General features: G+C 35.9%; 3 protein-coding genes across 3 annotated transcripts; all 3 read right to left on the bottom strand.

The window, feature by feature from the left end:
- Positions 1–110: 110 nt before the first annotated feature.
- LOC113767903 (cytochrome P450 734A1-like) lies at positions 111–3,970 on the bottom strand. Its single transcript, XM_027312106.1, has 5 exons — positions 3,694–3,970; positions 2,725–2,948; positions 2,347–2,591; positions 1,748–2,183; positions 111–631 (listed from the first exon to the last, which is right to left on the bottom strand). Exons 1-5 carry the CDS (start codon positions 3,968–3,970, stop codon positions 206–208), a joined length of 1,608 nt encoding a protein of 535 aa, XP_027167907.1. The 3' UTR covers positions 111–205.
- Positions 3,971–5,118: 1,148 nt separating this feature from the next.
- On the bottom strand, positions 5,119–21,345 carry LOC113767901. Its single transcript, XM_027312104.1, has 9 exons — positions 21,297–21,345; positions 20,604–21,116; positions 19,098–19,622; positions 12,897–13,009; positions 12,404–12,462; positions 12,150–12,308; positions 11,971–12,048; positions 11,822–11,891; positions 5,119–5,232 (listed from the first exon to the last, which is right to left on the bottom strand). Exons 2-9 carry the CDS (start codon positions 21,067–21,069, stop codon positions 5,119–5,121), a joined length of 1,584 nt encoding a protein of 527 aa, XP_027167905.1. The 5' UTR covers positions 21,070–21,116; positions 21,297–21,345.
- A 2,530-nt stretch (positions 21,346–23,875) lies between these two features.
- On the bottom strand, positions 23,876–25,825 carry LOC113769331. The gene is made up of 3 exons (XM_027313789.1): positions 25,583–25,825; positions 24,814–25,326; positions 23,876–24,506 (listed from the first exon to the last, which is right to left on the bottom strand). The coding sequence occupies exons 1-3, from the start codon at positions 25,650–25,652 to the stop codon at positions 23,983–23,985; spliced, it is 1,107 nt and encodes a 368-aa protein (XP_027169590.1). The 5' UTR covers positions 25,653–25,825; the 3' UTR covers positions 23,876–23,982.
- Positions 25,826–27,109: the final 1,284 nt, after the last annotated feature.

The raw sequence follows: 27,109 nt of genomic DNA, 5'->3' as shown, positions 1-27,109 counted from the left end.
TTCACCCATAATTCCCAAAAAAAAAAAAAAAAAAAAGGGTTCAAGGGTGAATGTAGTGTTTAGAGGCATAACCAAAATTGTAAAAAAGATCATATAATTCCTGTATAACATTTACGCATTCATGGTCGTAACTACAAGTGAGAATACTAACTAGCTGGCTAGCTATCTAGGCTTATATGACAGTAAGTCTTTGAGATCCTACCGGCTACAATTTTTGGAACATAATGGGTGCACCGTACTGTGGATATAGAAGCATCTGAACAGTGGGTGCATGCTGGTAAGTTGGCGATAGATCAAAAGAGAAGCGTTGTAAAATCATAGCAATGGCTAATTTCGCTTGCAATATGGCTAGATTCTGGCCAATGCATCTACGGGAGCCTAATCCGAAAGGCAAGAAAGCCATTGAATGTCTGGCTGCATGTCCTACCCCTCCTGCAAATCTGGCGGGGTTAAACTCATTTGCATCGTTGCCCCACAACTCTGGATCATGATGAACGGCCACGATTGGTATGAGGAGCTCTGTGCCCTGTGGGATCCTTAGGTCTCCCAATTCTACATCCACCTTGGCCCTCCTGATTGCTGCCACTGCTGGTGGATATAATCTCAGAGATTCATTCAATATCATGCCCAGCTGCAGATAATTAATTAATTAATTAAGGTGAACAAAATTGTAATAGCAACGAAAGAAGGAATTATGAACATGCGCTTGCATAAACATATCCTTGAGACTTGAGAGATAGGGTCAAATTGACTGCAAAGTACCATAATGTTATGTTAAGATTAGTTTTACTGGAGTTTGTTTAATTAAACATTAAACAAAACTCGCGATCTAACCAAAACTAACTGAAGAGTCATGCACAGCCAAGTTCTTATGAACGATGAACCAAAACTTGGACAATCTAGATTTTCACTGATCTCATTCTCTAAAACTTGTGTTTCAATGGTTAAAAAGCGTGGCAGGATGAAGGAAAACTAACATTAAGGGATGGAAGATATTTTGTTAACGTTAGGTTGTGGATAAGTACTATAACCTCCAAATTAAAGAGGCAAGATTTTGGGCTCCCCTTGGGAAGTACAGTGTCGGGTTGCATTTCTGTTTTCCGGAGAAGAAGACGGAAAGCAGCTAATAATGCCCGGAAAGTTACGTTGCTGAAAACACCCAAAGTTTTTCGATTCTCTTCTAAAGCCCCAAAAGTTGGACACTCTAATTTTAGTTCAAGGACAAACTAGTAGTAATATAAATCTAGTCATCAGGCACCAAAAAAACATCCCAACACCTCATCCAAGCCGAGGCCTTTTTGGCTTGAGGACAAATCTGCCGCCTGGCTTCCTCCTTCATAAGACGCACACAAGGAAGTTAACTACCGGATGAATATTATGTTCTACCCAAAGAGAAAGAGAAAAGGTACACCTGTTTTTTTATGTTTATTTAATGCTTCAATATGAATTGATTAGTTTACCGATCAAACTATACCAGGACCGTCTTTAAGACTTGACTTAACTAATAGGATATGATTAGCTAGTTAAATATGAGATCGTCACCGATTCGACTCCCGAACAAATTCTTCTTTACATTTACGATTCTATTATTATCGTAATATCTCTTTGCATGAAAAAATATCACTTTTTTTTTTTTCTGGAAAAAAACTAACACTAACTGACTGAGACTTCTCCCAGCCAGTGTCCATTCAGCAAAAAAATCATTGGGAAAGATATATGGTAGTATAAAATTTAGGGTTTAGCTTACCGTCCTAAGCGTAGCAACATCGTCTTCAGTGGGTGTATCACGTGCTCCACACACCCTCAAGACCTCCTCACGTGCCAGTTCCTGCCACTTAGGATGCATAGCTAATAAAATGGTCGTCCACGTCAGCAAGTTTGATGTGGTGTGCTTTCCGGCGAAGAAAACTGTCTTGCATTCCTCAACAATGTCATGAACTGTGATGGACGACGAGGACATTAATGACGATGTATTTGAATTCGAAGTTGAATTATTTGGGACTTTTTTTGTTGTTTCCTTCAAACTGGCCTTGATCATGAGTTCCAGCAAATCATTTGGACATTCCTCTGACAACCCCTTGGCACTCGCATTTTTTCTCCTCTTGTCGATGAGTTTCATCAAGGATTTTCTAATTTCTTTGTCCAGTCTCCAAGAAATTCTGTTCTTTTTGGTGGGCAAAAACCTGTGGCAGCAATCATAAACAAATCAGTTCAAATTCGCAAGATTCTGAAGTTAAACCGTGTTTGGACAAGGGCGACAACTGCATGACCTATATATATAGTACGGTATATCATATTACTAGCTATATATATATATGCAGCAAAATGTTTAATTAATCAAATTACCTATAACCTGGAATGAACACTTTTTGATATGCTTCAGTGGCATAAACCATTTGCTGAGCTTGAAGTTGGTAAATGGCCCTTCCATCTTCATAGCTACTTCCAAATGCTGTGCGAGTGATGACATCTTCTGCCAAGTTTTGGAACCATTCTGAGACTTCAATTTCCACCTTGCCGTCATTTGACGACATTTTGGACCATTGTTTCAGCATCTTCCCCATGCTATTCGCCATCATGGGCATCATCAGCTACACATACCAAAGCAAGAGAAAATGGACACATTCAATGGGATGTTGATCAATGCATCTTAACCAAAAGGCAGCTTACAACTTTAACTAATTAAAACTGTTAAAAATTCGTAAAAAAAAAAATTTTATATACCTTGAGATTTTTTATGTGGAAGGCTGGTGTAATGATCTTTCTATGATGAGCCCATTTTTCTCCTTTGAGACTTAATAGACCATCACCTTCAAGCTTCTTAACAAGGGGAGGTGGTTCATTTTTCTCAAAGTATTCTGACTTTGTAACAAAAATGTCTCTAATAAGGACAGGGTCAGCTATGGTGAGACGAGGTGTATGTCCGAACCATACAAGAAAGCTTGCGCCTGCAATATTGAGAGAGCCAGCTTATTTTAAACCCTTCAAAGTTTTGATAGAAAAAGGGAAGGAGAAAAGAAAAGAAACGGACAAATTCTGCTAGCTGTGGAACTGGTGTAACGGGCATTTTATGGACAAGGGAAATTAGGCACATTAGTGGAACGTTTTCTGGAATTTAAACGCCTTGATGAAACATATTCTGGCACTTAATAAAACATATTCTGCCTTCCGTAGTTTAGAAGACGCATGTACTTTCGAAGACAGCACTTCAAGGGTTAAATTTCTTGTAACTGCTAAAATTACTAGATGAACAGTTTGAGAATTCAACTGAAACCAAACGAAGAACAAGAAGAAGCCAAAAGAAAAACAACAGTTTGAAACTTTTAGATGCTTGTTTCTAACTTTGCATCTACAAAGGAAAAAATGAATGAAGCGCGCGTTATGATTTCATGTCAAGTAGACACCACCTCTTGGACGAGTACAAAAAGATGTGGCCCTGAGAAAACACTAGGAAAATGATGGCCTTGAATCATACTCCCGTAGACAAGATGTCAAAAACTTTTAGGAAAACCATTTGTCTCAAGAAGACAAAATCATTAGTACTTGTACGTTCAGAAGCCAAACCAATATTCTATTAGTTGAAAACCAAAGATGGATAGAATTAAACGAAGAGAGTCTGAAAATCATGGCTTGACTCATCCGCAGTAACCTCAAATGGAAAGAAAAATATGACGGGAAACGAGTCTCGAGTACCATAGATTTTCTTCCAATGATGATAGAAAGACAGAACCCTGGGGAGTATGTTGTGAGAAAGAGGCATTTCTTGGGAGGAAGCCCTGGACATCAAACTTGCAAGCTCCTGGAGGTTTCCAAGAAAGAAATGATACTTTGGGCCTTTAATTCCTTGCTGTAAAAACTGATACTCAACTCTTCTTGGCAGCCACCAGTAGTGAACCAAAACCTTGCAAACACATACTGCTAGAAAATATGAGATAAGCAGAAGCCAAAACCAGTGGAAGGTTTCTGCCATGGTTATAACGAGAATTTCCTTTTGCAGATTAAGTAGTAGTACGTAGTTGGTTTCCTGAATTCTACTCTCTGCAAATATTTGAGAGTTCGAAACCAAAAGAGAGAGACAGAGAGAGAAAGAGATCAAAGGGAGGCCTGTGTATTATATAGTAATAAGTTATGGAGGAGGGATTAATTGCCGGAAAGTTTGCTTAACTAAGCGAGGCAAGCCAGGGAATGCGGAAAAGCCGCTATATATGAGTCATAGCTCTATAGTCAACTAATGGAGGTGTCAAGACTGGGACAATCCTAGCCCCTGGGGTCTGGACCTTGTACAAACATCTCAAATACATACAATTAAAGAAAAATGAGCACCTTTTGAAGTAGGGGGGTAAAAAGATAAAAGAAACAAGGCATATATAGCAGTTTATGATTTATTTATTGCTAAATTTGTCTTCAACACACACACACACACACACAAAAAGAAAAAGAATTTTCTAAAATTTTAGATTATAGGTCCAAATCTCATAATAGAATTCTATTTTCAACGAACTTATTAGTTTCTAGTGTGTTTTCTTTGATTTTGAATTCTAATTTCAAGTTCATGTATACATGATGTATGAACACGTCCTTTGAATTCAAAGAGGCAGAAAGAATTTAGGTCTCAAAAGTCAAAAGTTGACTCCAAAATTTATTTCCTGTGCACCTGTTGAAGGATGGTAAGCGGTCAATGTCCTACTATGTCATAAGCACAGGAAAATTTTGTGCACCGACTAGCTTGGATGCTGATAAGATCTCCATCAACGACAGGTAATTAATTAATAACCAGCAGTAGGTTCTGATGTACAGTGAACAACCGCGCATGCCATGCCATGCAATTTCTTGTGGGGCTTTTGCTTATTTGCTATATATGCCGAAGTAAAACAATGTATGAGAAGCATGTATAGCCTTGGTAACATGTAGTCGATTGGTGCACTGGAAAGTTTGTCTTGACTGAGAAAATGGAAGTTACTATGGCGTATCGATCCAGCTCATTATACCCACCTAAGTGCTTGCTTTCAATCACTTTCGTTGAGTGTCAAAGATGAATAATGACTTGAAACCTAACTAGCCCCCACCAATTCAGATGATAATTTATTTGTATGATACAAATACATTGAACTGCGCCATCTAGATTTCCAAAAATTTCCAGCAGTCTGATATCACGTTGATGAAGATGCAGGACCATATTTCATTTGCAGGAAGAAAAGCAGGAGTCATATGCACTTCCTTACTAAGAGGAACCTGCTTAGGTAGGATTAACGGATGTGAAGGCACTGAAAAAGGGTGCCCTTCAAAAGAAGGGAGGCCCCCCTGTGGAGACGAGAGAAAATGGTACACATGCAATTTTGGTGAAGGCCCCTACCCAAAAAATTTGAGTAGAAAGAAGATGCAAATTGTCAAAGCTCCTGAATTAGCAAAATCGATCACTTGTTATTGAGATTTGGTAAATCGATCAGCACCTATATTTTGCACTCTATCACCAACTTCAATTCACACTTTATGGATAGACCATCTCAAACAATTACATGATCATCTAAATCCGGCCGGGTGGGAACTTAATTTAGAAATTCACAATTATGCTCCATAGATAAATAGATAGATACGTCACGGTCGGGATGACATACGATAGTGGTTCCCAGTACCAGCTTCTTCCCTTGATTCAGAAGATACGGTATTGGTTTTCTGTTGTGTAGGAGAGGGCAGTCTGCAGGGGTTTTGGAAGGTTGCTATTGAATTTGTGTAGAAGAGGGCACATGGGAACAGGGCTGTCTATTCTATTACTTTCTTCCTGCACTCTTAGCCGGGGCATATGCCTTGGTTGTCCCAAAGCATAGGTGACCCACCCTAGGACTCTTCCCTTAATCCTGTCCCAATACAACCAAGGCATGATGGGGCCCTTATGCTCCTCGATGGTCCTCTCTAATTCCATCGAAAGATCAGCTTCAATTTTGTATTGGCTACGAGCCTGTGAGGAATGGATGCCCTCTTAGTCATTGGTGCGTTATATATAAATTCCCACCAAGTAATTAAAAGATACATGAGATAAAGAAAGCATGAAAAGTTCAGCCACGTTTATATGTTTGAGCTTTTGTTGATCTCCACAACTTCACCGTCCAACAACTACAAGAGCAAAATGTACCACAGAGCTGGTCATAATTCTAATTGATCGGCCTAAAAACATCAGGGCCTAACAAAGAGACCCCTGTGCTAAGTTCAGCTGACCTTGTCAGGTGATCCATTAATCAGAAGCCAGATGTTCGACTCTGCACATTCCATAATCAGGAAAACCAATCATGTTTTTGTTTATTATTCCGAAAGATTGGCATGTAATCAACCACATCCGTCTTAACTGTCCACCAAAGGGACGCTTCACAAGTGATTGTCTGTTTGCATGTGCTTTGGAATTAGGAGCTTTGAAAGCATGATGGATATTGCTTGCATATGTATTCCACTTGGCAGCTGGAGCTGGGGTGGCATGATTTATTGCAGTTTTAGCAAGTTTATGGTTGTAAAGACTAAGCGTTCAACAATCAACTAATTGATTACGGATTTGGTTTAGGAGGGTCTCAAGCATTAATTTTTTTTTCTCTTTTTTTTTGTATAAAAATAAAGGTAGGTATCATAGAAAAATGTAAATGTGAGGTGTGCAATAAACATAAACGTGTAATTAAGATGTATGCTTTTTGTTTATATAGTAATTAAGTTATGTGTAATTAAGATGTGTGCTCAATCAAGAAAGTAAGAAAAATTCACTCAAAGAGGACCATACTAATATGTAGTATGCACGAACGTATATAATACAAATGGCAACACCAATTATCTTAGACGCCAGAGTCACAAAGGAAACAACGTAATAATATTGAGTATTCGGTCATCAGGAATCCCGGCTTGGGGGATTTGCTAAGATTTTACCAAACAAACGAACAATAACATTTGTGGCATGAGTTGGAATGAAGTTGACATATTTTTAACGTAGAATGAGGGCGACCAAAACACAAGAATGTAGGGATAGAATTCAAAGCCGATTCGGAGATCAAGAAACCGAAGCCACCATCATTAAACATGTGAAAACTGATTGCTATAGTAAAAGGCTCTGCTTCAGATGCGCTACAGGAATCAACGAGAATTTCTCGATGCCCTCGAGAAATCCCAACCAAGATTTATATTGTTTAACGGTTGTTTCTCAAAATGTTTTGACATGTTCAACTGATTGAATTGGTTTTCTGTCTCTCAATCTTCGAATAGTCCCGGCTGGATCATAAAAGTCATATGTAGTTTTGTAGTTGAACACCCCAGAAACTTATACTCCTATCATATTATTATTATGTACCGAATTGATGCATGCTGTGACCAACATCAAAACACTTTTTGATTCCCAAATAACGGATCAAAGAAAAGCTGACTAAAAGAGTTGTTTTCTTTTTTCTTCGTTACATGTTGTCTAATATATACTATAGCACTTCAAAGAATTCAAAAACAAATCCTTTAATTTATAATACATTTCTTTTCTTGTCTTGGGATTGAACAGCTCTTTTTCTTTTTAATTAGGTCGGTTTTTTAATTTCGGCTTTTTGGGGTTTGTGGTTTGGTGCGATGGAAAACAAGATGACAACAGTCGTGTCACGCCCACCAAATTTTCTCACCTCAGGCTGCGCGCGTTGGAGGACGCAGTTTCAACCGCCAAAAACTGTGTCGTTTACTCCTAAAAGGGTTTCCACTTCTTCCACCTTTTTTATCGTTTCTAGTAACACTTTCTTCTTCAGTAATTGCCCATCCCACAATATATGTAAAAAAAAAAAATAATTTAGGAGTATTTACTCAGCCCCAACACCCTTGCTTGTGTATTACAAGACACGTGTAAAAAGGAATAGTCGCCCAAATCACAAAAAAAAAAAAAAAAAAAAAAAAAAAAGCCAATTTAATTGTGCATAAAACGTACAAGTTGCACCTTGGAAAGTGGGGATAATCCAATGTCAGAAAAGTAGACTAGTGATTCATGACCATAATACATAATCCCTAATTGTTTTAATTACCTGCGATTCCTACAAATTTGTCGAAAGGTTCTGATTAATGCGGCGCTCTACCCCTGCCAAAGCATGATTCCATTGATGACCTTCAATCTTACTTAATTTAAGTTCGTGTAATTAATTTGCTAATGCTATTCTTTCAAATGTGACCCACGTCTTTATTCTTTCTAGAATGAATTACTACTGTTTTATGTGTGAGCCACACTATACATGGTGTAAACGAGGAGACCTTTTCCGGATCTAATTTTACATACATGTGTACACTAATAGAGGCACGAATACATGCCGCTTAATTTTGATTTGAATTTGAATTCTAATTTTTACACATGTATCGTACATCTATATCCATTAATATATACATAACCAGTGTATATAAGATTAATTCTAATTTAATCAGTTATTGCATAATTAAAGTACAAATGTTAGTGCACCGGTCTTTGTTTCTTTTGGACTCCTGAAGACGATGAGATGACAATGATAAAATTGCTCCAACTTTAGAATCTATGGCACGGGAAGAAAAGTATTTTACCGAAATTATGTGTTACCACATTATATTACCCTATTTCAATTAGTGGGAGTAATTCTGGGATGCCTTGTCCATATTTCAACGCCAAGACAAATTAGACGTTTCCCCACAGCCAATAATCATGTGCATCTCCGTGGTAGTTGTTCTGATAAATGTGTCTAAAATGGCTTCAAGAGGATATCCTTGAATGAACTAGAAAAAGATTAGAAACATACAACAAAAAGAAATTTTTTTTTAATCGAAGTGGACCTATTAATTATATCTCCCTACAAATTATACGAACTCGCTGTATCCATCATGTATCCTACAGTTGACATCTACTCTTGCTTTTGGACTTATGGATCAGTCCGTCCTCAAAAAATCAGTGCCCCACATCCCTGGCATACCTATTTTCAGCAAAGACAATTCGATTAGAAATGACGGGATCACGCTTTGCTTTCAATCATCATTTTGTTTGATTTCTTCTGTGTGGAGGGAAGAACCGGTGCCAAGTACTGTCTTTGTTTGTCAATGAAGCAGATATTTCTTGTCTTCATGTTTTCTCTAAAAGAATGCAAGTTAGTGTATCATGCATGTTCGTTTGCATTATACATTGAGATGACATGAATGTGTGAAGTACTCTCTCCAAACACATGTTGCCATTTTTATGATTGATTTCCTTTTTCTTCATTGCTTTCCTCCTTCGACGTTCTTTGATGTCATTATGTTCACATCTGCTTGAGATGAGGATTTGGCACCAAAAAACCAATGTTTTGAAAACTGGACCGGACCTGTCGGTTCGACCAGTTGAATCGCGAACCGATCATGTCTCCGGTTCGGTTCAATTACAAAGCCAAAGAATTAATTGAACCGGTCAAATTCGGTCAAGAACAGGTTGAACCCGTAAAAATCAATAAAAGTCGGAGGTTCAATCGGTCTTTATTAAGTATTTATTTTCTAAAATAAATATTTTAGTTTTATTCAAATTTTTTAATACTAAAATGAATAAAAAATTATTAAACCTTTGAACCGGAGTTGAATCGGTCGAACCGTGAACCGAAATGTTTTTCGATTTACTCTCCGGTCCGGGTTTAAAAACATTGCCAAAAACATGTTCCAAAATTCAACAGTTGTGATTTGCGTCTAAACAAAATCAGTAAATTAAGCCAGAAACTTGACAGTTAGCATATGAAGTGAAGTACTCCAATTAAAATCCACCATTCACAAAGAAACTACTATACACCGTTAAGACTTGAGAATGCTTGCATAACTACAATCCTGTAGGCCCTAAATCCAACTTCTATGATATTGCCTGTAGTTATAGCTATTGGTTTAAGGTACTAAAAATCTCAGCTAATCTCATAAAATTAATGCAGTTATATCTAGCTAATGAACTAGTAACAAAGATACTATGATGACAGGGACGCTTTTGCCTTTGGATAAAGCTAGGTCATCAGTAGTCTCAAGATGTATGCAGTCCAGAAATCTAAAAGTGGGAACGGGGTTAGGTTTGTCTGCAAGCACCGGCCATGGGTAACACCTTTACAATCATGCTGTCACAGGTTATCCATAACATTTTTGCCATCGTAATTCTTGGGGGGGCTTCTTTTAAGTTTTAACACCTTTTTAAAAGTTTAAAAGAATGAAATCACGGCTATTTTATTGTTGCATTCCACCAACTACAAGAACTTTTTACCAATTTCCAAGCAGAGTTAACAAATCCAAGCACTTGCTGCACAAATGTTTTGTCTCTTTTAAACCATCCTGGATTAGATAACTTATGTCTCTCCATTGAAGACCATGCACAAAGTACAAATGGTTCAGCAAAAAAGGGAAATCCCGTTGCCAGTTGCATAAAATAATGGCAGCTGATCTTTGCTATATTCAATCAAGAACCTAATCATCGATAATTTAAATATCTAACAACTTTATCTTTGTCTAATGTAAATCGTGGTTTTGGTTCATCGCATGCGTAGAGTAGTCTCCTTTTCCAGCCCATGTTTTTGTAGCTCCCATATGTGTGCTCAACAATCCAATTCTTTTGGACTAATTAGGTAACGGATGGGATTGAGTCTTTTTTTTTTTTTTTCCAATCTATGACCATGAGTATGTGTGAGCATTTTCCAAACATAATAATGATTCCACCTTGATATAAGTTTTCTTGGTATTTATTTGTGTTGCGTTGGCTTTGGCCAGCTTGCATGAGTTGACATTCTAATCTCCATACCACTGAAAGTGCCAAGTCTTTTTTATCCAGAATATTGGTGTCTCATGGCTTTTAGGATGGTTTGGTGGTTTGTAGGTTGGTTATGCTGAGCCTAAGTTGATATCCCCTAGCTATGTAATGAGTTGTTTTTTGATGGACGGTCGAGAAGTGCTTCTCATGTGGTTTGTACAGAATTATTGAGGAAAAAGTAAAAGGTGTATGTCAACTTCTCATGCTAATATCCAACTTTATACCGCGTCGTTTTTCAGCCATTATTACACCCTACAGTAAACGAAAATGGAGGGTTTTTTTAGCCTTTGGACGTTTTCTCAAACTTATCTCTGCTATCTTTGAGAAAATGACAATTTCCCAGGAGGTCTATACTGTGCAACGACAGTGATTCGATCCAAAACTATATTCCATACATAAATCATAATGCTATTATATATATATTAGGGACCTACTTGAACAATGCCAACAAGGATCTAAGTGTCAGAACTAAACATTAACACAAGTGGTGGAAATCACATCTCGAACACATATGAGCCATTTTATATTCCTGCAAAAAAAAAAAAAAAAAGAGACCAGACGGTGGGATAGTGAGATTGCCAGTTTCCTTGTGAAGGAAGGGCGGAAGAGGGCTATTTATTATATACTAAAAAGAGGAGGAAAAGAAAAGGAAAAGGGCGGAGAACAGAGAGAACGTAGAAGACGTCAAATATGAAGGCTAGCCGTGGCCAGTCGTTACCATTGACCGATGATGTCGGGCAGCCTCTCGCGATCACGTAGTGGGATTAGTTGGGGCGTACGGTAACCAGTCCTCGGCCCCAGATACCCACTGTGATGAAAAAAAAAAAAAATGAAGGCTAGCCGTGGACTCAAGTGGTCCAGGAAACTATTGGGGGTTATCATCATATCAGGGGAAATCACAAGACGTTGACTAAAATTGACTTGAAAATCAATGAGGAAAACCCAAAAAAAAAAAAAGAAAAATTTGAAAACTCTGATGTGATCCATAAAATTTATGGGCCTTGTTTTGCAAATCTTTAGCCCATTGAGCGCCATCCTGCATTAACAGCAACTTGGGCTTACCTGAGCTTCAGAACATATACCAGAACCCAGACGTAATGTTGGTACAAAGCCTAAACCCGGTACAACTTCACTAAAATATTCAAAATTGCGAGGGATGTCTGAGACTTGAGTTAACTATTCTCTGCTTTTAATTCTGTATGATCACTTACTGCTGCTGTGCAACCATGTCAATACGAACTTCAGGTGGTACAAGAGCAGGCTGCTCTGCAAAGTTAAGGTTAGGGTCCCTGTAGAATAAAACAATTTGACAGCTGCCGTAAAAAATTTTAAAGGTAGGAACAAGAGCCATATACAGTAAAGTTACCGGAGATGCTTCTGTAATCAGTACCCAGCAAGTTTCCGAAGAAGATAGAGAAACGGCTTCTCGTAGTTGTAGTAGTACTGAATATTCTTCTTTCTATGGAATGTGACCTGCTTTGCTTCTACCTGCCTATTCTTGACATCCACTTTATTCCCACACAAAACAGTTGGTATATTTTCGCACACCCTGTAATTGACAGGAGAATGTTGGCCGAAAAATAATGGACTGCAGAAATAAGTTGAAGTGTATAGTAATATGAAACATGGTTCGCCTCACGATGCCATGTTGCCACATTCTTGAAGGTCAAACGTGCTGTAACATCAAACATTATGATTGCACACTGCCCATGAATGCTGCAAAGTTGCGTTACAAAGGGTTAAATAAATGCTTGGCATACTTCAGGGTAAAGTAATACTACTGATTCAAGCTTGCGACCAACAAAGCCGTTGTTATAGGCTAACTGTGGCTTGACTGCTTGAGTTGTCGTCCCTCTTGCCTCCTTCTCTTAGCTACTAAAAGCACTGAGCTGAGCTATTCGGTGTGTATCAAGTTCACATCACTTAATTTTTATCTTTAGTCAAATTAGATACCATTAGTAGCCAGACTACATCCTTGGAAAAGGTTGTCAAAAGAGAGGATGATAATAAAAATCAAGATCAGGTGCAACTGAAAGACAAATCCTGGACTTGGGGAAGGGCTAATAAGAAAGGGAGCAGGGTGAGGTCAAGATCCTGGCAGGAAAAAGTTCTGGAGTCAAGTCGACAAATAAATTACTGCAACTTGTGAATTAGTTAGCACAGCAGCAGGGGAAGAAAGACGCATTGATAATTCAGAACTTTGAACTTCCAGGAGTTCAAATAATTGCGCTATAGTAAAGTCACTTGTCACTGAAAGCAAATTATGCATTTTTCAAATGTTCAAGATATGGCTAACCAGAGGAGAAAGGAAAACTTCACAAAGAAAAGTTGATGATTTGAAGAATCTGGCCATAGGAACAATAACCTGATGAAGCATATTATCATCATAAACGAAGATGGACATTACAAACTTTACATTTCAGATGTTCTATAGACATGATAAGCCAAAACTTTGATGTCCTAGAAAATAAGGCGTGCTTCACAAGAAAAAATTTCATCAGTAAACTTTCTTTATTTGAAAGAATCAAGAGAAAAGATAATGCCAGATTATCACAAAGCATGTCAAAGTATTCTTGAAAAACAACCAAGTTATTCTTTTTTCTTTGGCTGTCTTCTTCCTTCCTTGAAAATCCATCTCAACTAAGTACTCAGTTGACCAAATTTAATTCTTTAAGGATTAGGTAACTAAAATTCAGCTAATGCGAGAGAATTGCACCAAATCTTCTCTCACATATTGTTGATATGAAAATTTAGTCCCTCAAAATGAAAATGATCAGTTTTAATCTCTAACAAACAAAAAATAATTACCTTTGATCCCTTTACACTTTTCCAAGCGGATTTTAGCCGAAACTTACAGTGCTCACATGACGTGTCCAATTTTTAATGGATAAAAATGACAAATCAACTTGATCAGAAATTTGAGGGACTAATGGTGCAAACCTTTAGTTAAATATTCATCTAAATACAACAAATATTCCACCATTACCTGCAAATCTCCAATTCGTCTCAACCCAAAATGAACCCTAATTGCAAACTCCTCTTAGTTGATTGTAATTCATTCGAAGGAAATTGGTGATTGAAGACAAGAAAATAACAAGCAAATGTACTATAAAAGATAAATGCCAAAAAAAAAAAAAAAGGTAATCCATAGATGGTAGTAAAGCATATTCCTTGGAGTTTGGAGACATCGGAAGTTTCTAATTGTCTAATTTTCTTCCTACAAGCCTAACACAGTAACCTGCCAGAAGCTTCTTGAACCATACTCTGCCCTATTTCTGATTTTCCCTAATCTTCTTCTTAAGCTCTTCGCTCATGTTATCCATTTTTTTTTTTCCATATTTCGCATCCTAACACTAATCACATACAATTTCTAGCCAGTTGGACATTTCGTTCAGGCATTTTACGAACACTTGCAACGATGGGGCGACGATGGTGCTGTCACGGTCTATAGCGGTGGTGCAATTACTGAAGCCAAGAAGAACCCATTCTCCATTAAAGTCAGGATGGCCCTAATGCTGGAAAATGGAGAAATTGTGGAAATTGCATCCGTCGATCAAGCCAAGGTGGTCGAGTCATTCTGCACTTGTTGCATCATTGTCTCTGAACCCAACATATCTAGCATTTCAATCAGCAATTTCCTTCAGATGAATTTCAATTAGCTGTTGTGACTTTGCAATCAGGTTGTTTTGGGTTAAGATGAAGGAAAAGTCTAAGGTAACGATCGTTATGGTAACGAAACTGTTTTTACCTGATATAACAGGTAAAAACACTTTTAGTGACCATTTGATTACCTATTAGACTGGTCACTTAAATAAGATAGTACCTAAAAATTTGGTTAATCAGTTTTACATAAAAAATAGTAAGTTAACTCGATAAATTAATAACTTTTATGTCTCAAAAAGTAAATTGGAATAAATATGGAACTTACTTTTTTTTTTGAGGTAAATTACTACTCTATATATGAAACTTACTTTTTGGAGAGTAAGTTTGGTTCAAGTAATAGTAAGTTTTTATATATTAATAGTAAATATTGTTGATAGAATAGTAAATTTGGTTAGTGGTCAAAACCTACTAGTTTGCGGTATAAATTTACTATTTTACTTTAAAAAACTTATATGAAACAAGTATTAGGAAGTTTATTTGAAATAATGTTAAGATTTTTTATTAATGATTGAAACTTAGTATTATAGTTAGTAATTACTCGTAATGTAAATGTATGATACACAATTTTACGTATCATTTTGTAATTGTTATATGTTTTAAGCATTTTAAATATACTACGAAAACTATATCTTTTGCGCATGACCTTATAAAATATGTAAGAATAATTTGTCATATTATAAATTTTGAATTATTTTTTAATTTGTGAAAGGTTAGAAAGTTTGGATGACAATAACAACAAATCTTTCGAATTATATATAGAATTGCACTCATCTATACATCCCAATTTCCATATATTAATACCTATGAATATAATAAAATGGTAAAGTTTTAATAAATTTATTTACTAGGTCACAAGTATAAAAGTTAAAGTTGTATTATAATAACAACATATCTTTTGAGTTGTATATAAAATAGCACTTACTTATACATCACAAATTTCATATATTAATGCCTATGAATTTAATAAAATTTTTAATAAAATGTTAAAATTTTAATAAATTTATTTTCTAGGTCACAAGTATAAAAATTAAAGTTGTATTAACGTAGCATAATCTTTGAAAATTATAGTAAAATTACCCATATATTAAGTTCTGTGACTTTCAAACGTACTTTGTATCATTTACATTATGGATTTGTATCCATATTTTTTCTATCAAACTCTTTTTTTATTGGCAAATGGTATGTAGATTATTATAAAATATCATTTTATAATAATCATCATTTTTTTATAGATGAATGTTATGTAAACTGTTAAAATTATCAATTCACAAATGACTAAATCTGACTACTTTATGGCATATATTAGTCTAATTGACTAAAAAATTACTGTAATCATGTGCACGTTGATTGTTGAATTGAAATTTCCTTTATTAGTAGTACAAGTTCTTCTAATCAAAGCAAAATAAAAATCAAATATCTTTTCTTTTTGTATGCAGTAGTTATGCTTAGTAGAAAATTGTTAAATCATTTTTACAATACATAATTTCTCCTAAAATTAGTAACATTTTCCATGACCTCTAACCTTGTCAATAATACTAACCACCGACATGTAGATAATCTTAAAAGCAAAGCCATCAATATGACAAAAAAAAATATTTTCATGCTGAACGAAAAAAATTGCAATTCTATGTAGAGTCAAAGAAATTCATTATGAATGAGAATGAATTGCAAAGTTATCACATTTCTAATTTCATATGCATCCAGAATTTCACGCAGCATGACTTTAGAGGAATTTTCCTTTTTCACACTAAGGAACCAATCTCAATCTTTACGTCTCTTTTTTTTTCTTTAAGCATTAAATGGGGTCAAAGTTGTTAGCAGTAAAATACTAAATAAATTTAATTCCATTTCAAACTCTACTTAATTGTATACTAATATTTTACACCACAATCAATTGAGCACCAATTTCCCTTTTTTTAAGTAGCTATTATTTATTTTATTACTTAGGTTAAATATTTACATATAAAATAAGGATTAATCTTTCCTACACTGACAGTGTATACACTATCAGTGTTGGATGATTGATAACTATGCAAAATTTGAATTTGAAATTCAACTTTTGCACACATGTCATGAATCTAACGATGATAGTGTATACACCGTCAGTGTAGGAAAGATTTACTCATAAAACAATAGCAATAGAATGCCAATCCTCAGATTAATGGAATTTCAATTATTGTTAATAAAACTAATTTTGAATTGATAAAAATTAGTCTACAGAATGAAAGTCAATGGCAACAATTGCTAAAATATAGCAATTTTTAATTATGGGAAAATAAACAACTAAGTTCCCAAAATATTTCACTTTTATTGTTTAAAAAATCTCAACTTGTTGACTAAATTCAAAACAATTCTATTGTCAAAAATATTTTTCCTCATGTTAACTTTAATGATTAGATGTGAGATACAAATATGGTAAAATATCCCTCATACGTATGTCATGGATATTTGAGACTTTTAGTAAAAAACTCTTGTTGTTAAAATAACATTGTATCATAGTGTACTAATTATTTTAGGACCATTTTATATGTGAACTAAATTTAATTTAAATAATAAAATACATTATATATGCATGTGATTTTATTTATAATTGTTGGATCCCATTTTTATGAACAATCTCCCAAGGAAAAATTCTAGATCATACTGATTTTCTTATATTAATTGTTATACTAATTTTGTCATTTTTATTATTATATTATTTCTCATTTTGTTTTGGCTTTAACTCTTATTATTTCTTGTGTCCCAGATGTAAAATTTATTAAAACTTTATCATCTTATTATATTCATATGTGTTAAATTATAAAAATTGTGATATATAAACAAGTAATATTCTATATATAACTAGGAAGATTTGTTGTTATTGTTATCCAAACTTTCAAACTTTTCAAAAATTGAAAATGATTAAAAACTTATAATATGACAAAAGTTTTATTACATATTTTACGAGATTATGTGAAAAGTCAAACTATTTTTCATAATATTTTAAAATATATAAATAAATTTTTTTAAATTATACCTATAATCATGTATTATGCAGGTATATTACGTGTACTTACTAGCTAAGGTACTAAGAATTAATCATTAATAAAACATCTTATCGTTAATTCAAATAAATTTTCTAATACTAGTTTGAAATATGTTTTAAAGTAAAATAGTATACGTGTTCCATAAATCAGTAAGTTTTGATTATTAATCAAATTTACCATGTTATCAGTAAGAATTACTATTTATGTATAAAAACTTACTATTATTTGATTTAAACTTACTCTCTAAAAAGTAAGTTTGGGATATAAAGTAGTACTTTATTTATTTAAAAAGTAAGTTTAATATTTATTTCAATTTACCTTTTGAAGTATGAAACTTACTAATTTATTACTATTAACTTACTATTTTAGATGAAAATTTTACTTTCTTATTTTTAAGTGTTATCCTATTTAGGTGGATAGGCCTATAAAGTAATCAAATGGTCGCTAAAAGTGCAACCACTTATTATATCAGGTAAAAAAACTGTTTCGTTACCATAACTGTCGTTACTAAAGCATTGTCCTAAGATGAATTGTTAGCAATGGTGGGTTAGTTATGTATTTTTTGATGAATGTTTAACTAAAGCTTTGCACTGTTAGTCCCCTCACATTTCTAGTCAAGGCGGTTTGTCATTCTTACCCTTTAAAATTGGGCACGTCATGTGGGTCCGGTAAATTCCGACCAAAATCCACTCAAAAAAATGAAAATTGACTAAAAGTGATCATTTAAAAATTGGGCACGTCATAAGGTGTGGATGCCCGAATTTGCCACACATTGGGCTCCTCGACCCGTTTGCACCTATTTGAGAATATTATTATAGAGGGTGGTTAGTGCAATTCAATCTTCGAGGGGGCAAGATGAGAAAAGAAGAGTGTACTTTTCGAGGGGTTTATTGAAATTGAGCGTCATTGTAATTCCAATAGTGTTTGAATAACACAAATATCTCAAATAATATTTCGCTTGCATCATAAACACATTTTCCAACTCAACTTTTTATATTCCCAATTACCTTTTTATCTCACATACATCACAAAAAGTGTTACAGTAATTATTCCAAATAATATTTCAAACCTTGCCTCCCATCAATGTCCCTCAATATGAGGTTTGTTCTAAATCCATACGGGTGTGTGGTGCACCCGTCTGGTCTGATGGTGGTTCAGTCCCCATCAGGTTCCCCCCGGCTCAGTTGGGCCACCCCATAGAGTAGGTTTCCCCTCCCCTTAGGAGTAGGAGTAGGTTAGGCTAGGCTAGATGTGCCGTTAAGCTAAAAAAAAAAATAATAATAATAATATTTCAAATAATACTCTATCCAAATAAACCCGTGTGGAGCAAGAAGCAATTAAGCATCGCCATGTACGATAAGATGTCCCTTAACTAAAATCTGGAGTATGATATTATATTGACCAATGCTGTAATATAGCAACTTAAAAGCTCTCTTCTCTGTTTGAATTGTTTCTGTAGTAGTAGTAATAGTAATCTTAGGGAAAAAGGAAAAAAAATAAAAAATCACCCACCCCAGCACAATAACAAGACAATAGATTTCCTTCATAAGCTATTGATGATCACGATTCATGACTTTGCGAGAGAGTAAACTCGAGGATTTGTAAATTCTGACGCTTGAGAGTATATGTGGCTGAATCGCTTCACATACGTAGTTTACGAAGACTATACAACCGAACATCATCAATCACAGGACCGCATAATGTTCCAGTATTGTCACTCCTCATATGATAGTTACTGCTCAAAAACCTGACTCTTGTGCGCCTTGAAACTGCTCTAAATCGATGGGTGGCTCGGATGAACTGCCCCTTACCAGAGGACTGGTAGGGCACCTGAAGAGTGACCGTCCCAGCAGACGCCTCTATTAGCATAGATCCTTCACACCCATTCTTGGCATCGCCCACTGAGAAAACTAGATCGTACCACCAGCCTGGGATGGTCTTCACTATCTGGGCAATAGCGCTTTCCCTTCCTGCTATGAGTTCTACAGCTCGTTTTCCCTCTGGGACGCTGAAATGTTCTGAATCTACGTACTTTACGGCTTTGAGGGATTCGATTATCCAGCCGGGCAATGGTGAATGGTCGTCCTCGATGTTGGGAGGAATTAGAGCTCCCCATGCTGTGTTGGGGAAGATATATGGACCTTCTTCAAAATTTCCATTCTTCAACAGATTTCCTGCATTGCATCAATGAACCAAGATATGTGGGTTCATATTGAAAAGCAGGAGGCACATTGATAGAATAACATGGATTGAATACAGAATTTGAATTAGCAAAGGAATGGATGAGCTAGAATCTGGTAAGAAACTTCTTGTTGTGATCCAGTCATCATGGTTGTAATGATTTTCCTTCTAATGATTTGTGAGAAAGGCCGCAAGCGGCAGTTTGGTTGAAAGACAAACAAAAGTACTCAGTGAGTTCGACTCAGTAAAAGCTTGTTCGAGTTTAGTTCGCCACTAATTAAATTAAACTCAAACAAGTATTTTGGAATCAATTAAGTTTCAAGTTCGGCTGTCAATTAGCATAACATTTAAATTTATGACTAAAAAAACTCAAGTTACTCGAGTTTAGACTAAATAAAAGATTGTTTGAATTGATTCGATCGATAAACAAATCAAATTTAAATATAATTTCAAACTCGATAAAATTATTAAACAAGTGTGAACAATAAAGTGTTAGATTTGATTAGACACGTTTATCGTCCCCCTTAAACGTGCATATACCATAGAATTTATTGCTCTTTTTGTGGAGATATTAGGAAGTAACATCGATCCTGAGAAATGGGCCTTCAGAATTTATGGACTTCTTTAACGGATTGAGGGTCCGAACAATTACTGAGGTTCACCGGTTGCTACTAATGGATGTGATTCACTTCACACTTTTTTTTTAAGTTTTATGGTAAATAAGATGTCAATATAAATTAATTCACTTCAAATTTCTAAACTACATAGATAATTAGCCCCCAATAGTCACCTAAACCCACATTAGCAGATAGAGACATTGATTAGGTAATAGGAAAATCCCTGGTCCAATTATAATTTATAAACCCTCCCTAGTCATCTACCAAACTAAACAATTGGACCAGATGCAAGAGAGAGAGAGAGAGAGAGAGTGTGTGTGTGTGTGTGTGTGTGTGTGTTTGGTGGAGAGAAATGACCTCTTGTTTTTAGAGGCCTACGCAAAGCCTTGAGGGCAACAGAATCGATAAGAGGGCCACAAGCAGCGTCTTTTTCCCTTCCTGGGTTATGGATGGAAATCTCAATCACGTCGGAGTCAGCTAGGAATCCCCAGGAGTAAGAGTCCCATCCATCGCTGCTGTACATGGTTTGCATCGGAAGCATTCCCCAATCGTTGGGCTCTTTGTTGGGCGAAACCGATAGGTTCAATACTTCATCTTGTGCACAAGTTCGAGCAGCACTGAACGAGAGCGAGTAAAACAAATCCTTTTCAACCTTAACTTTGGTCTTAATTGAAGCTTCATCCCCCAGCCTCACCGCGTACCTGCCTTCGGGGACTACCAGGAGCATGTCTCCTTGCTTCTGACCGGATTCTATGTACTCAACGAAACCCCAGATTTCCCAATGTGGTATTGAGTGGGGATCTATCACTCTACTACCCTTCATCTGCCATGGTTTCGGGCCGTACTCAAAGTTGCCATTGGGCAAAAGTCCTGAAAATTCAAGTAACACCATGAGCAGAACACTTCCCATCAAAATTTTACCAAAAATTAAGTTTCACGTTGTACAGAATAATAGTACTTTACAATGTTAGATTCATGATAAACAATTCCTTGAAAACATTGATCATTTACGGTGAAGTCATGATCAAGAAATGGTTTCGGAAAGCTTACCGTCTACAAATACTGACAAAGCAAGATGGAAGCTTGCGCAAAGTAGCACTAACAGTAGGCTTACTGTCTTCATGTTTAATGCGTGTGTGTGAGAGAGAGAGAGAGAGGTTTTGGATCAGAATCTGGGAGACAGCAAAGGGCTATATGCATTTCAGCTTTCAAGAATGAACATACTTATAGAGTGAAAGACAGGTTTTTCCACCATTCAAAACTTTTGAAGGTTAAGATATCACCTGCACCATCCAAGAATCCAAATAAAAGCAACCCACATGTGCAGTTAGGCTTGAAGAGATAGATGATAACATGCAAATTTGTAAACCTGACAAACGACACTGTCTCTTAAAAAATTTTATATTCTTTTTACCTTTTCATTTTGGTGGTCATCTGAGATTCCTGGCTTGGTTATATTTAATTTTCCTGGCTTTGTTTTCTTTTCTATATGAGTGAATGAGAATAATTTCCACAATACAAGGGATCCGAAGGAATATTTTACTACAACTATTAATCAAATGGGTTGAACCATAATCCGGTCTCTGCAAAATTGATTAAACGTATCATGGGGTGGGTTGAACATAATCCAGTATTTTAGAAAGGCATGCTATTCCCAAGAAGCTGTCATCCCATCGGTCAGAGAGCAACTTAATCATACCATTGATTAACCAATTTTAATTCACGGTGCATTTTTACTTATAAATGTCATATTTGCATTTACTTCAAGCGCTTAATCCCCTTTGATTCATCAGGAGATTAAGTACAACGCACTACCTTCAGATTTATAAATTATACCGCTCCCCATTAATCATTCCTCATAAAACTCTACCTTTGAGCTCTCATTTTCTGATAGCATTCATGTAAAGCCCTTTCTTTTCACCTATTTCAACCTGAACCTGCAATCTCACAATTCTGAAAAAAGAAACATTTTGCTCAGTGAATAGGAGAATACCATGCAATCTTTTCTCGCCTGCTATTGATCATGACATAAGAAAATTGAAATTTGTACATAAACCTCAAATTTGTCTAAGTCCCAGGCACATGGATCTGGTGCAATAGATAGATAATGTACGTATGGGTTGAGCTTCTGGGAAGGCAACTGAATTGCAGTCCAAGAACACAAGACCTTGGACTTCATGACCAAAATATACTGCGTGGAATCTTGAGATATGTATGGTTAATTAGGCATACCATTAATTTAGTGATTGCATGAGGGTATGTGCCAATGTGTCAGCAGAAGAAGAAGAAGACCATAATTTTCAATTTAGAGTTGGGAAATGGGGACATTCAAGATCTGATACGGGGCAGACCATGTGCACCTAAAGCTTTTGAGTGAGAACTGAATTGTCTTAATTTCGTGTCTCAATTAGCATCCTAATTAGCCCTTTTACTACTACTATTTTTTTTCCTTCTTCTCTCACCTCCACCCTTTTGCACTTTTTTGGTCGGCAATAATTCTCTAATTTTTACCAGAAGGCATGTGCAACAATAAGTGAATCGACAAGGAATGAGGTGGCGGTTGAGCTATTACTCCATCTAAATGGTGCAAGCAATCAATCAATTGAATTGGTTGTACTTGTATGCTTCCAAGTTTTCTTTTAGCAATCAATTGGATTTTCTGCATCCGCTGCCCATATCATCTATCCTCCTATGTATTTCGTACGTGATTATGCTTAATATATAAATGAGAAAAGAAAGATGTCATTTGATGATTACAAAGCTAAACAGGGGATTTGTTAATCACTAGCGAACTATGTTTTTGGCTCTTACGAGACCATGATTTATGTTAGTCGAAGGTATGTTGAGATGTCTTGAATTAGATCTTCGACCTTCGCTAAACTGTTCGAGGGTCTCGTTGATAAAACACTAATAAAATCTGATTTCCCCCAAGTTATTCTTGTCTGTTCTTGTTTGTTCTTCTGTTCCGCTGCATCTGCTGTAACATTTGGGTCGTTATGCTGAAAGTTGGCTGAATCCTTTTTCTTGCCGAATTTTACATATATAGTTGACATGACAAAGGATCAATTTTGTAGTCTATTAGGGACTAATCCAATCTTGTATCTTGTAAAAAGGCCACGCATGTTGTAATGATGATTTCCAGCCTTGATTCAAATTAGAATTTGCGGTCAATTACTGGCTGATTTTGGATGTTCTTTTATACTCGTGAAAAGTGGATTTTTACTGAATGAATGATAATGTAAGGTTTCGTTTGAATTGAAAATTTTAATGAAAGATTTGAAATTCATCCGGATCACTTGCTTGAGAAGGTATTTGGGTATGTAATTCATTAATTATTGAAATATCTATATTTTAAATGCTAGAATAATTGGTGATTTATAAATTTAAATACCTCTTAAATAATCTAAATGACTATAAATTTTTAAAAGAATTTCAAACTTTTCGTCAAATTTCTCAATTCAAACGCAACTTAATATTATTGCACTAATTAATTGCAGCATCCGGCTATAGTTAAATAGAGAAACAAAAGCATCTCTTGAGACAGACGTACAGCTGCAAAGTTAGCCATATTAATAATATCTCTTCTCTCTTCGTGCATGTGTGCGCGTCTTTCCCCCTGTCCCAGCATCGATCAGAAATCACAAGCTAGGCTATCATTTTTATTAAATTTCCATCGATCAGAGAAAACAATAGTAAAACATATATATGAATGTGTGTTTATGATCAAGAATCCTGATCATGCATGTGGAACCCTGATTAATCTCACACCATCCACCACCGGCCCACACAAGGAGCCAGAAAAATCACTCTTCATGTGATAATATGAGCTCAGAAACCTGATCCTCGTGCGTCCAGTCTCTGCTTTGAGTCGAAGCAGCGCGAGTTTGGATCCACCTTTCCCCTTAGATTCATAAGGGACGTAAAAAGTAGAATTGCTGGCGTTCACTTCTACTAGCATTGATCCTTCGCACATATTTCTAGCATCGCCCACGTAGAATTCAAGGTCATAGTCTTTGCCAGGTACAGTTTTGACAACTTGTGCCACAGCGCTTTCTCTTCCGGCCACCAGCTCTACTGCTCTTTTGCCCTCTGGAACTGCAAAGTGGTCGGAGTCTATGTATCTTACGGCTTTCAGGGATTCAACCATCCATCCCACCAATGGAGAATGATCATCTTCGACGTTAGGAGGAATTAAGATACCCCAGGAGGTGTTTGGGAGCACATAGGGACCTTCTTCAAAATTTCCATTCTGCAATATGTCTGCATTAACACTTGCCCACAGAACACTTGTCAGTTAGAAGAAGAAGTGAGCAATTTTTCGTATCTGTGACTGAGACTCGATGCATATTTCTCGGTATTCACTAAGCCATTTGCCAATGTAGTATATACAGGGGAAGTAATACAGCATTGCAGTGATATACTTTACTTTTTGAAAAATATGACATGCGTGAGATGCAAAAATTGAATCGATCGTCTGTTGGACTCAATAGTTCCATCTGAAGATGGAAGGCCACAAATAGAATTTCTTCTTTTGGACTAGTAACTACAATAGCAGCTAGTAAGTCACCTCTTGATTTTTTTGGGAGAGTGAAGGACTTGAGAGCCACCAGGTCGATTATTGGGCCGCAAGCTTGGTCCTTCTGCGTTTGGGGATGATGGAAGATTACCTCAACTTCATTAGATTCGGCCAAAAATCCCCATGAAAATGAGTCCCATCCTTCAGTGCTGTACATGGTTTGCATAGGCAACATTCCCCAATCCTTTGGCTCCGAATTTGGTGATACAGATAGATTGAGTTGCTCCCGTTGCGCGCAAGTTCGGGCAGCACCAAAAGAAAGAGAATAAAACAGTCCTTTGGCGACTTGAACCTTAGTCTTAATTGATGCCTCATTTCCAAGCCTGAGTGCAAAATGCCCTTTAGGCACTGGAAGTATCATGTCACCTTGCTTCTGCCCTGATTTGATGTACTCCACGAACCCGGAAAGTTCCCAATGTGGTACTGAGTGGGGATCCACCACCTCAGTTCCATGCATTTGCCATGGTTTTGGGCCCTCCTCAAAGTCTCCATTTGGGACTAATCCTGGAAATTCATCAATACCAAAAGAATTTACAACAATGTATCATATTTGTATGGCTCATGAAATGCATTACTGTAGTACCTGCGCATTTGCCCAAGTAAAATTAGAACAAATCATGCATCAGTGGCATCCATGCCAACTATTAATGATAGAGCTAATAATTTTGTCTCTTGTAGTTTTTCAACGTGAAATGCGTGAATCCATAGTGCTTAAGAAGAAAATGCAAGCAAATTAGCAGTGAATTTGCGGAGAGCTTACCATCAATGAAAGATAATGCAACAGGCAAGATGGCGCAGAGCAGCACTAATACAACATTTACACTCTTCATATTCAGAGAGAGGAAGACACAGAAATCAGATTTGTTTGGCTAGAAACCAGAAAGCAGAGATAGTTAGATCTTTGGAAATTTGGAGAGGATTTCCTGCAAGATTTATACAGTACAAAAATGGAAGGTTTTATTTGGGTGACACAACAACTGTTGTTTTTCACATAGTTGTAAGCCAACATAATCGAATAGCCCTGGTCTCTGGTCGGGATAGAAGGATAAACGATCCATCTGGTGCAGGTAATGGAAGAGAGCAATCAACATTATTGTACAATACATAACGCTAATCTCGCAAATTAAGTTTTGGTCTGGCTGATATATTATTGTCGTTTCCCGGTATTGTATTCAAACAGCAAAATTTTCGGCACCTGTTGTGCCAGCGTGATCGCAATTACGTACTGCCTGAATTCCATTTCCATGCAAGTAGGGGAATATAAATTTTGGAAGCCATTAGCAAATCCCAAAAGTGCACGGCTCCCGAACTTAGGTTCGTTTGATAATACTGAATCTGAATTCTGAAATCTAAATACTGAAACAATTAATTTATTGAATTTTAAGTACTGAAAAGAAATATATGAATGTCTGAATTTTAATACTAAACTTATTTATACTGTTTGATAAACATTTATAACTGAATGCTTAATAAGTTAAATTTGACAATTTTGCACTTATATCTTTTCATCCAAAAAAGAAATAGAACCTATGATTTAATTAGTTAAAAATGTTAGGTATGAAAATGATAATATTTATTTTTAAATCAAATTAATATAAAAGATGCATTATATTATATAAGGAGTATGGAGAAGAAGTGAAAGCCATTCAAAAGGGAGAAAAGAGAAATAGAAAATCATTAGATAGAGAATATTAGATTGTTTAATTATATAAAAATTTTAAACATAATTAATAAATAAGGGTAGATTTGGTAGATAAGATAAGGTAGTTGAAGTAATTCCATTGATTCTTATCAGCATTAAGCATTCAGCTAGGATTCTTGTGCTGAAAAAAATACACACAAGTTCAGCACTACTTAACAAGTTCAGCAAATGGATTTTCATTTATCAAACACTCAAAACATCTGAAATTCAGATTCAGCACTTTTTTATGTTATCAAACAGACCCCGTTGTTAATCAACAGAAGTAGGTTAGATTTCCCACTCTTTTTACTGCAATAAACTTGTTACAACTTTCTCCGTGCCACCTTAATAGTTTTAACTTTTTTTCATACGGTTAAAAAAATGAATAAATCTTTCCTACACTAACAGTGTATACACTATCATCGTTGAATTCATGACATGTGTGCAAAAGTTAAATTTGAAATTTAAATTTTGCATAGTTATCATTCATCCAATGCTGATAGTGTATACATTGTCAGTGTAGGAAAGATTAATCCTAAAAAAATTAGTTAAGTTAATTGGAAGAGAAAATTTTTTCTACTATTTTTTCTAAAATACCCTTACATT

The sequence above is a fragment of the Coffea eugenioides genome, chromosome 4 (genome assembly GCF_003713205.1).
Source record: "Coffea eugenioides isolate CCC68of chromosome 4, Ceug_1.0, whole genome shotgun sequence".
NCBI classification, from domain to species: domain Eukaryota; kingdom Viridiplantae; phylum Streptophyta; class Magnoliopsida; order Gentianales; family Rubiaceae; genus Coffea; species Coffea eugenioides.
The sequence above is the reverse complement of the archived record's forward strand: the minus strand, read 5'-3'. Positions and strand labels throughout refer to the sequence as shown.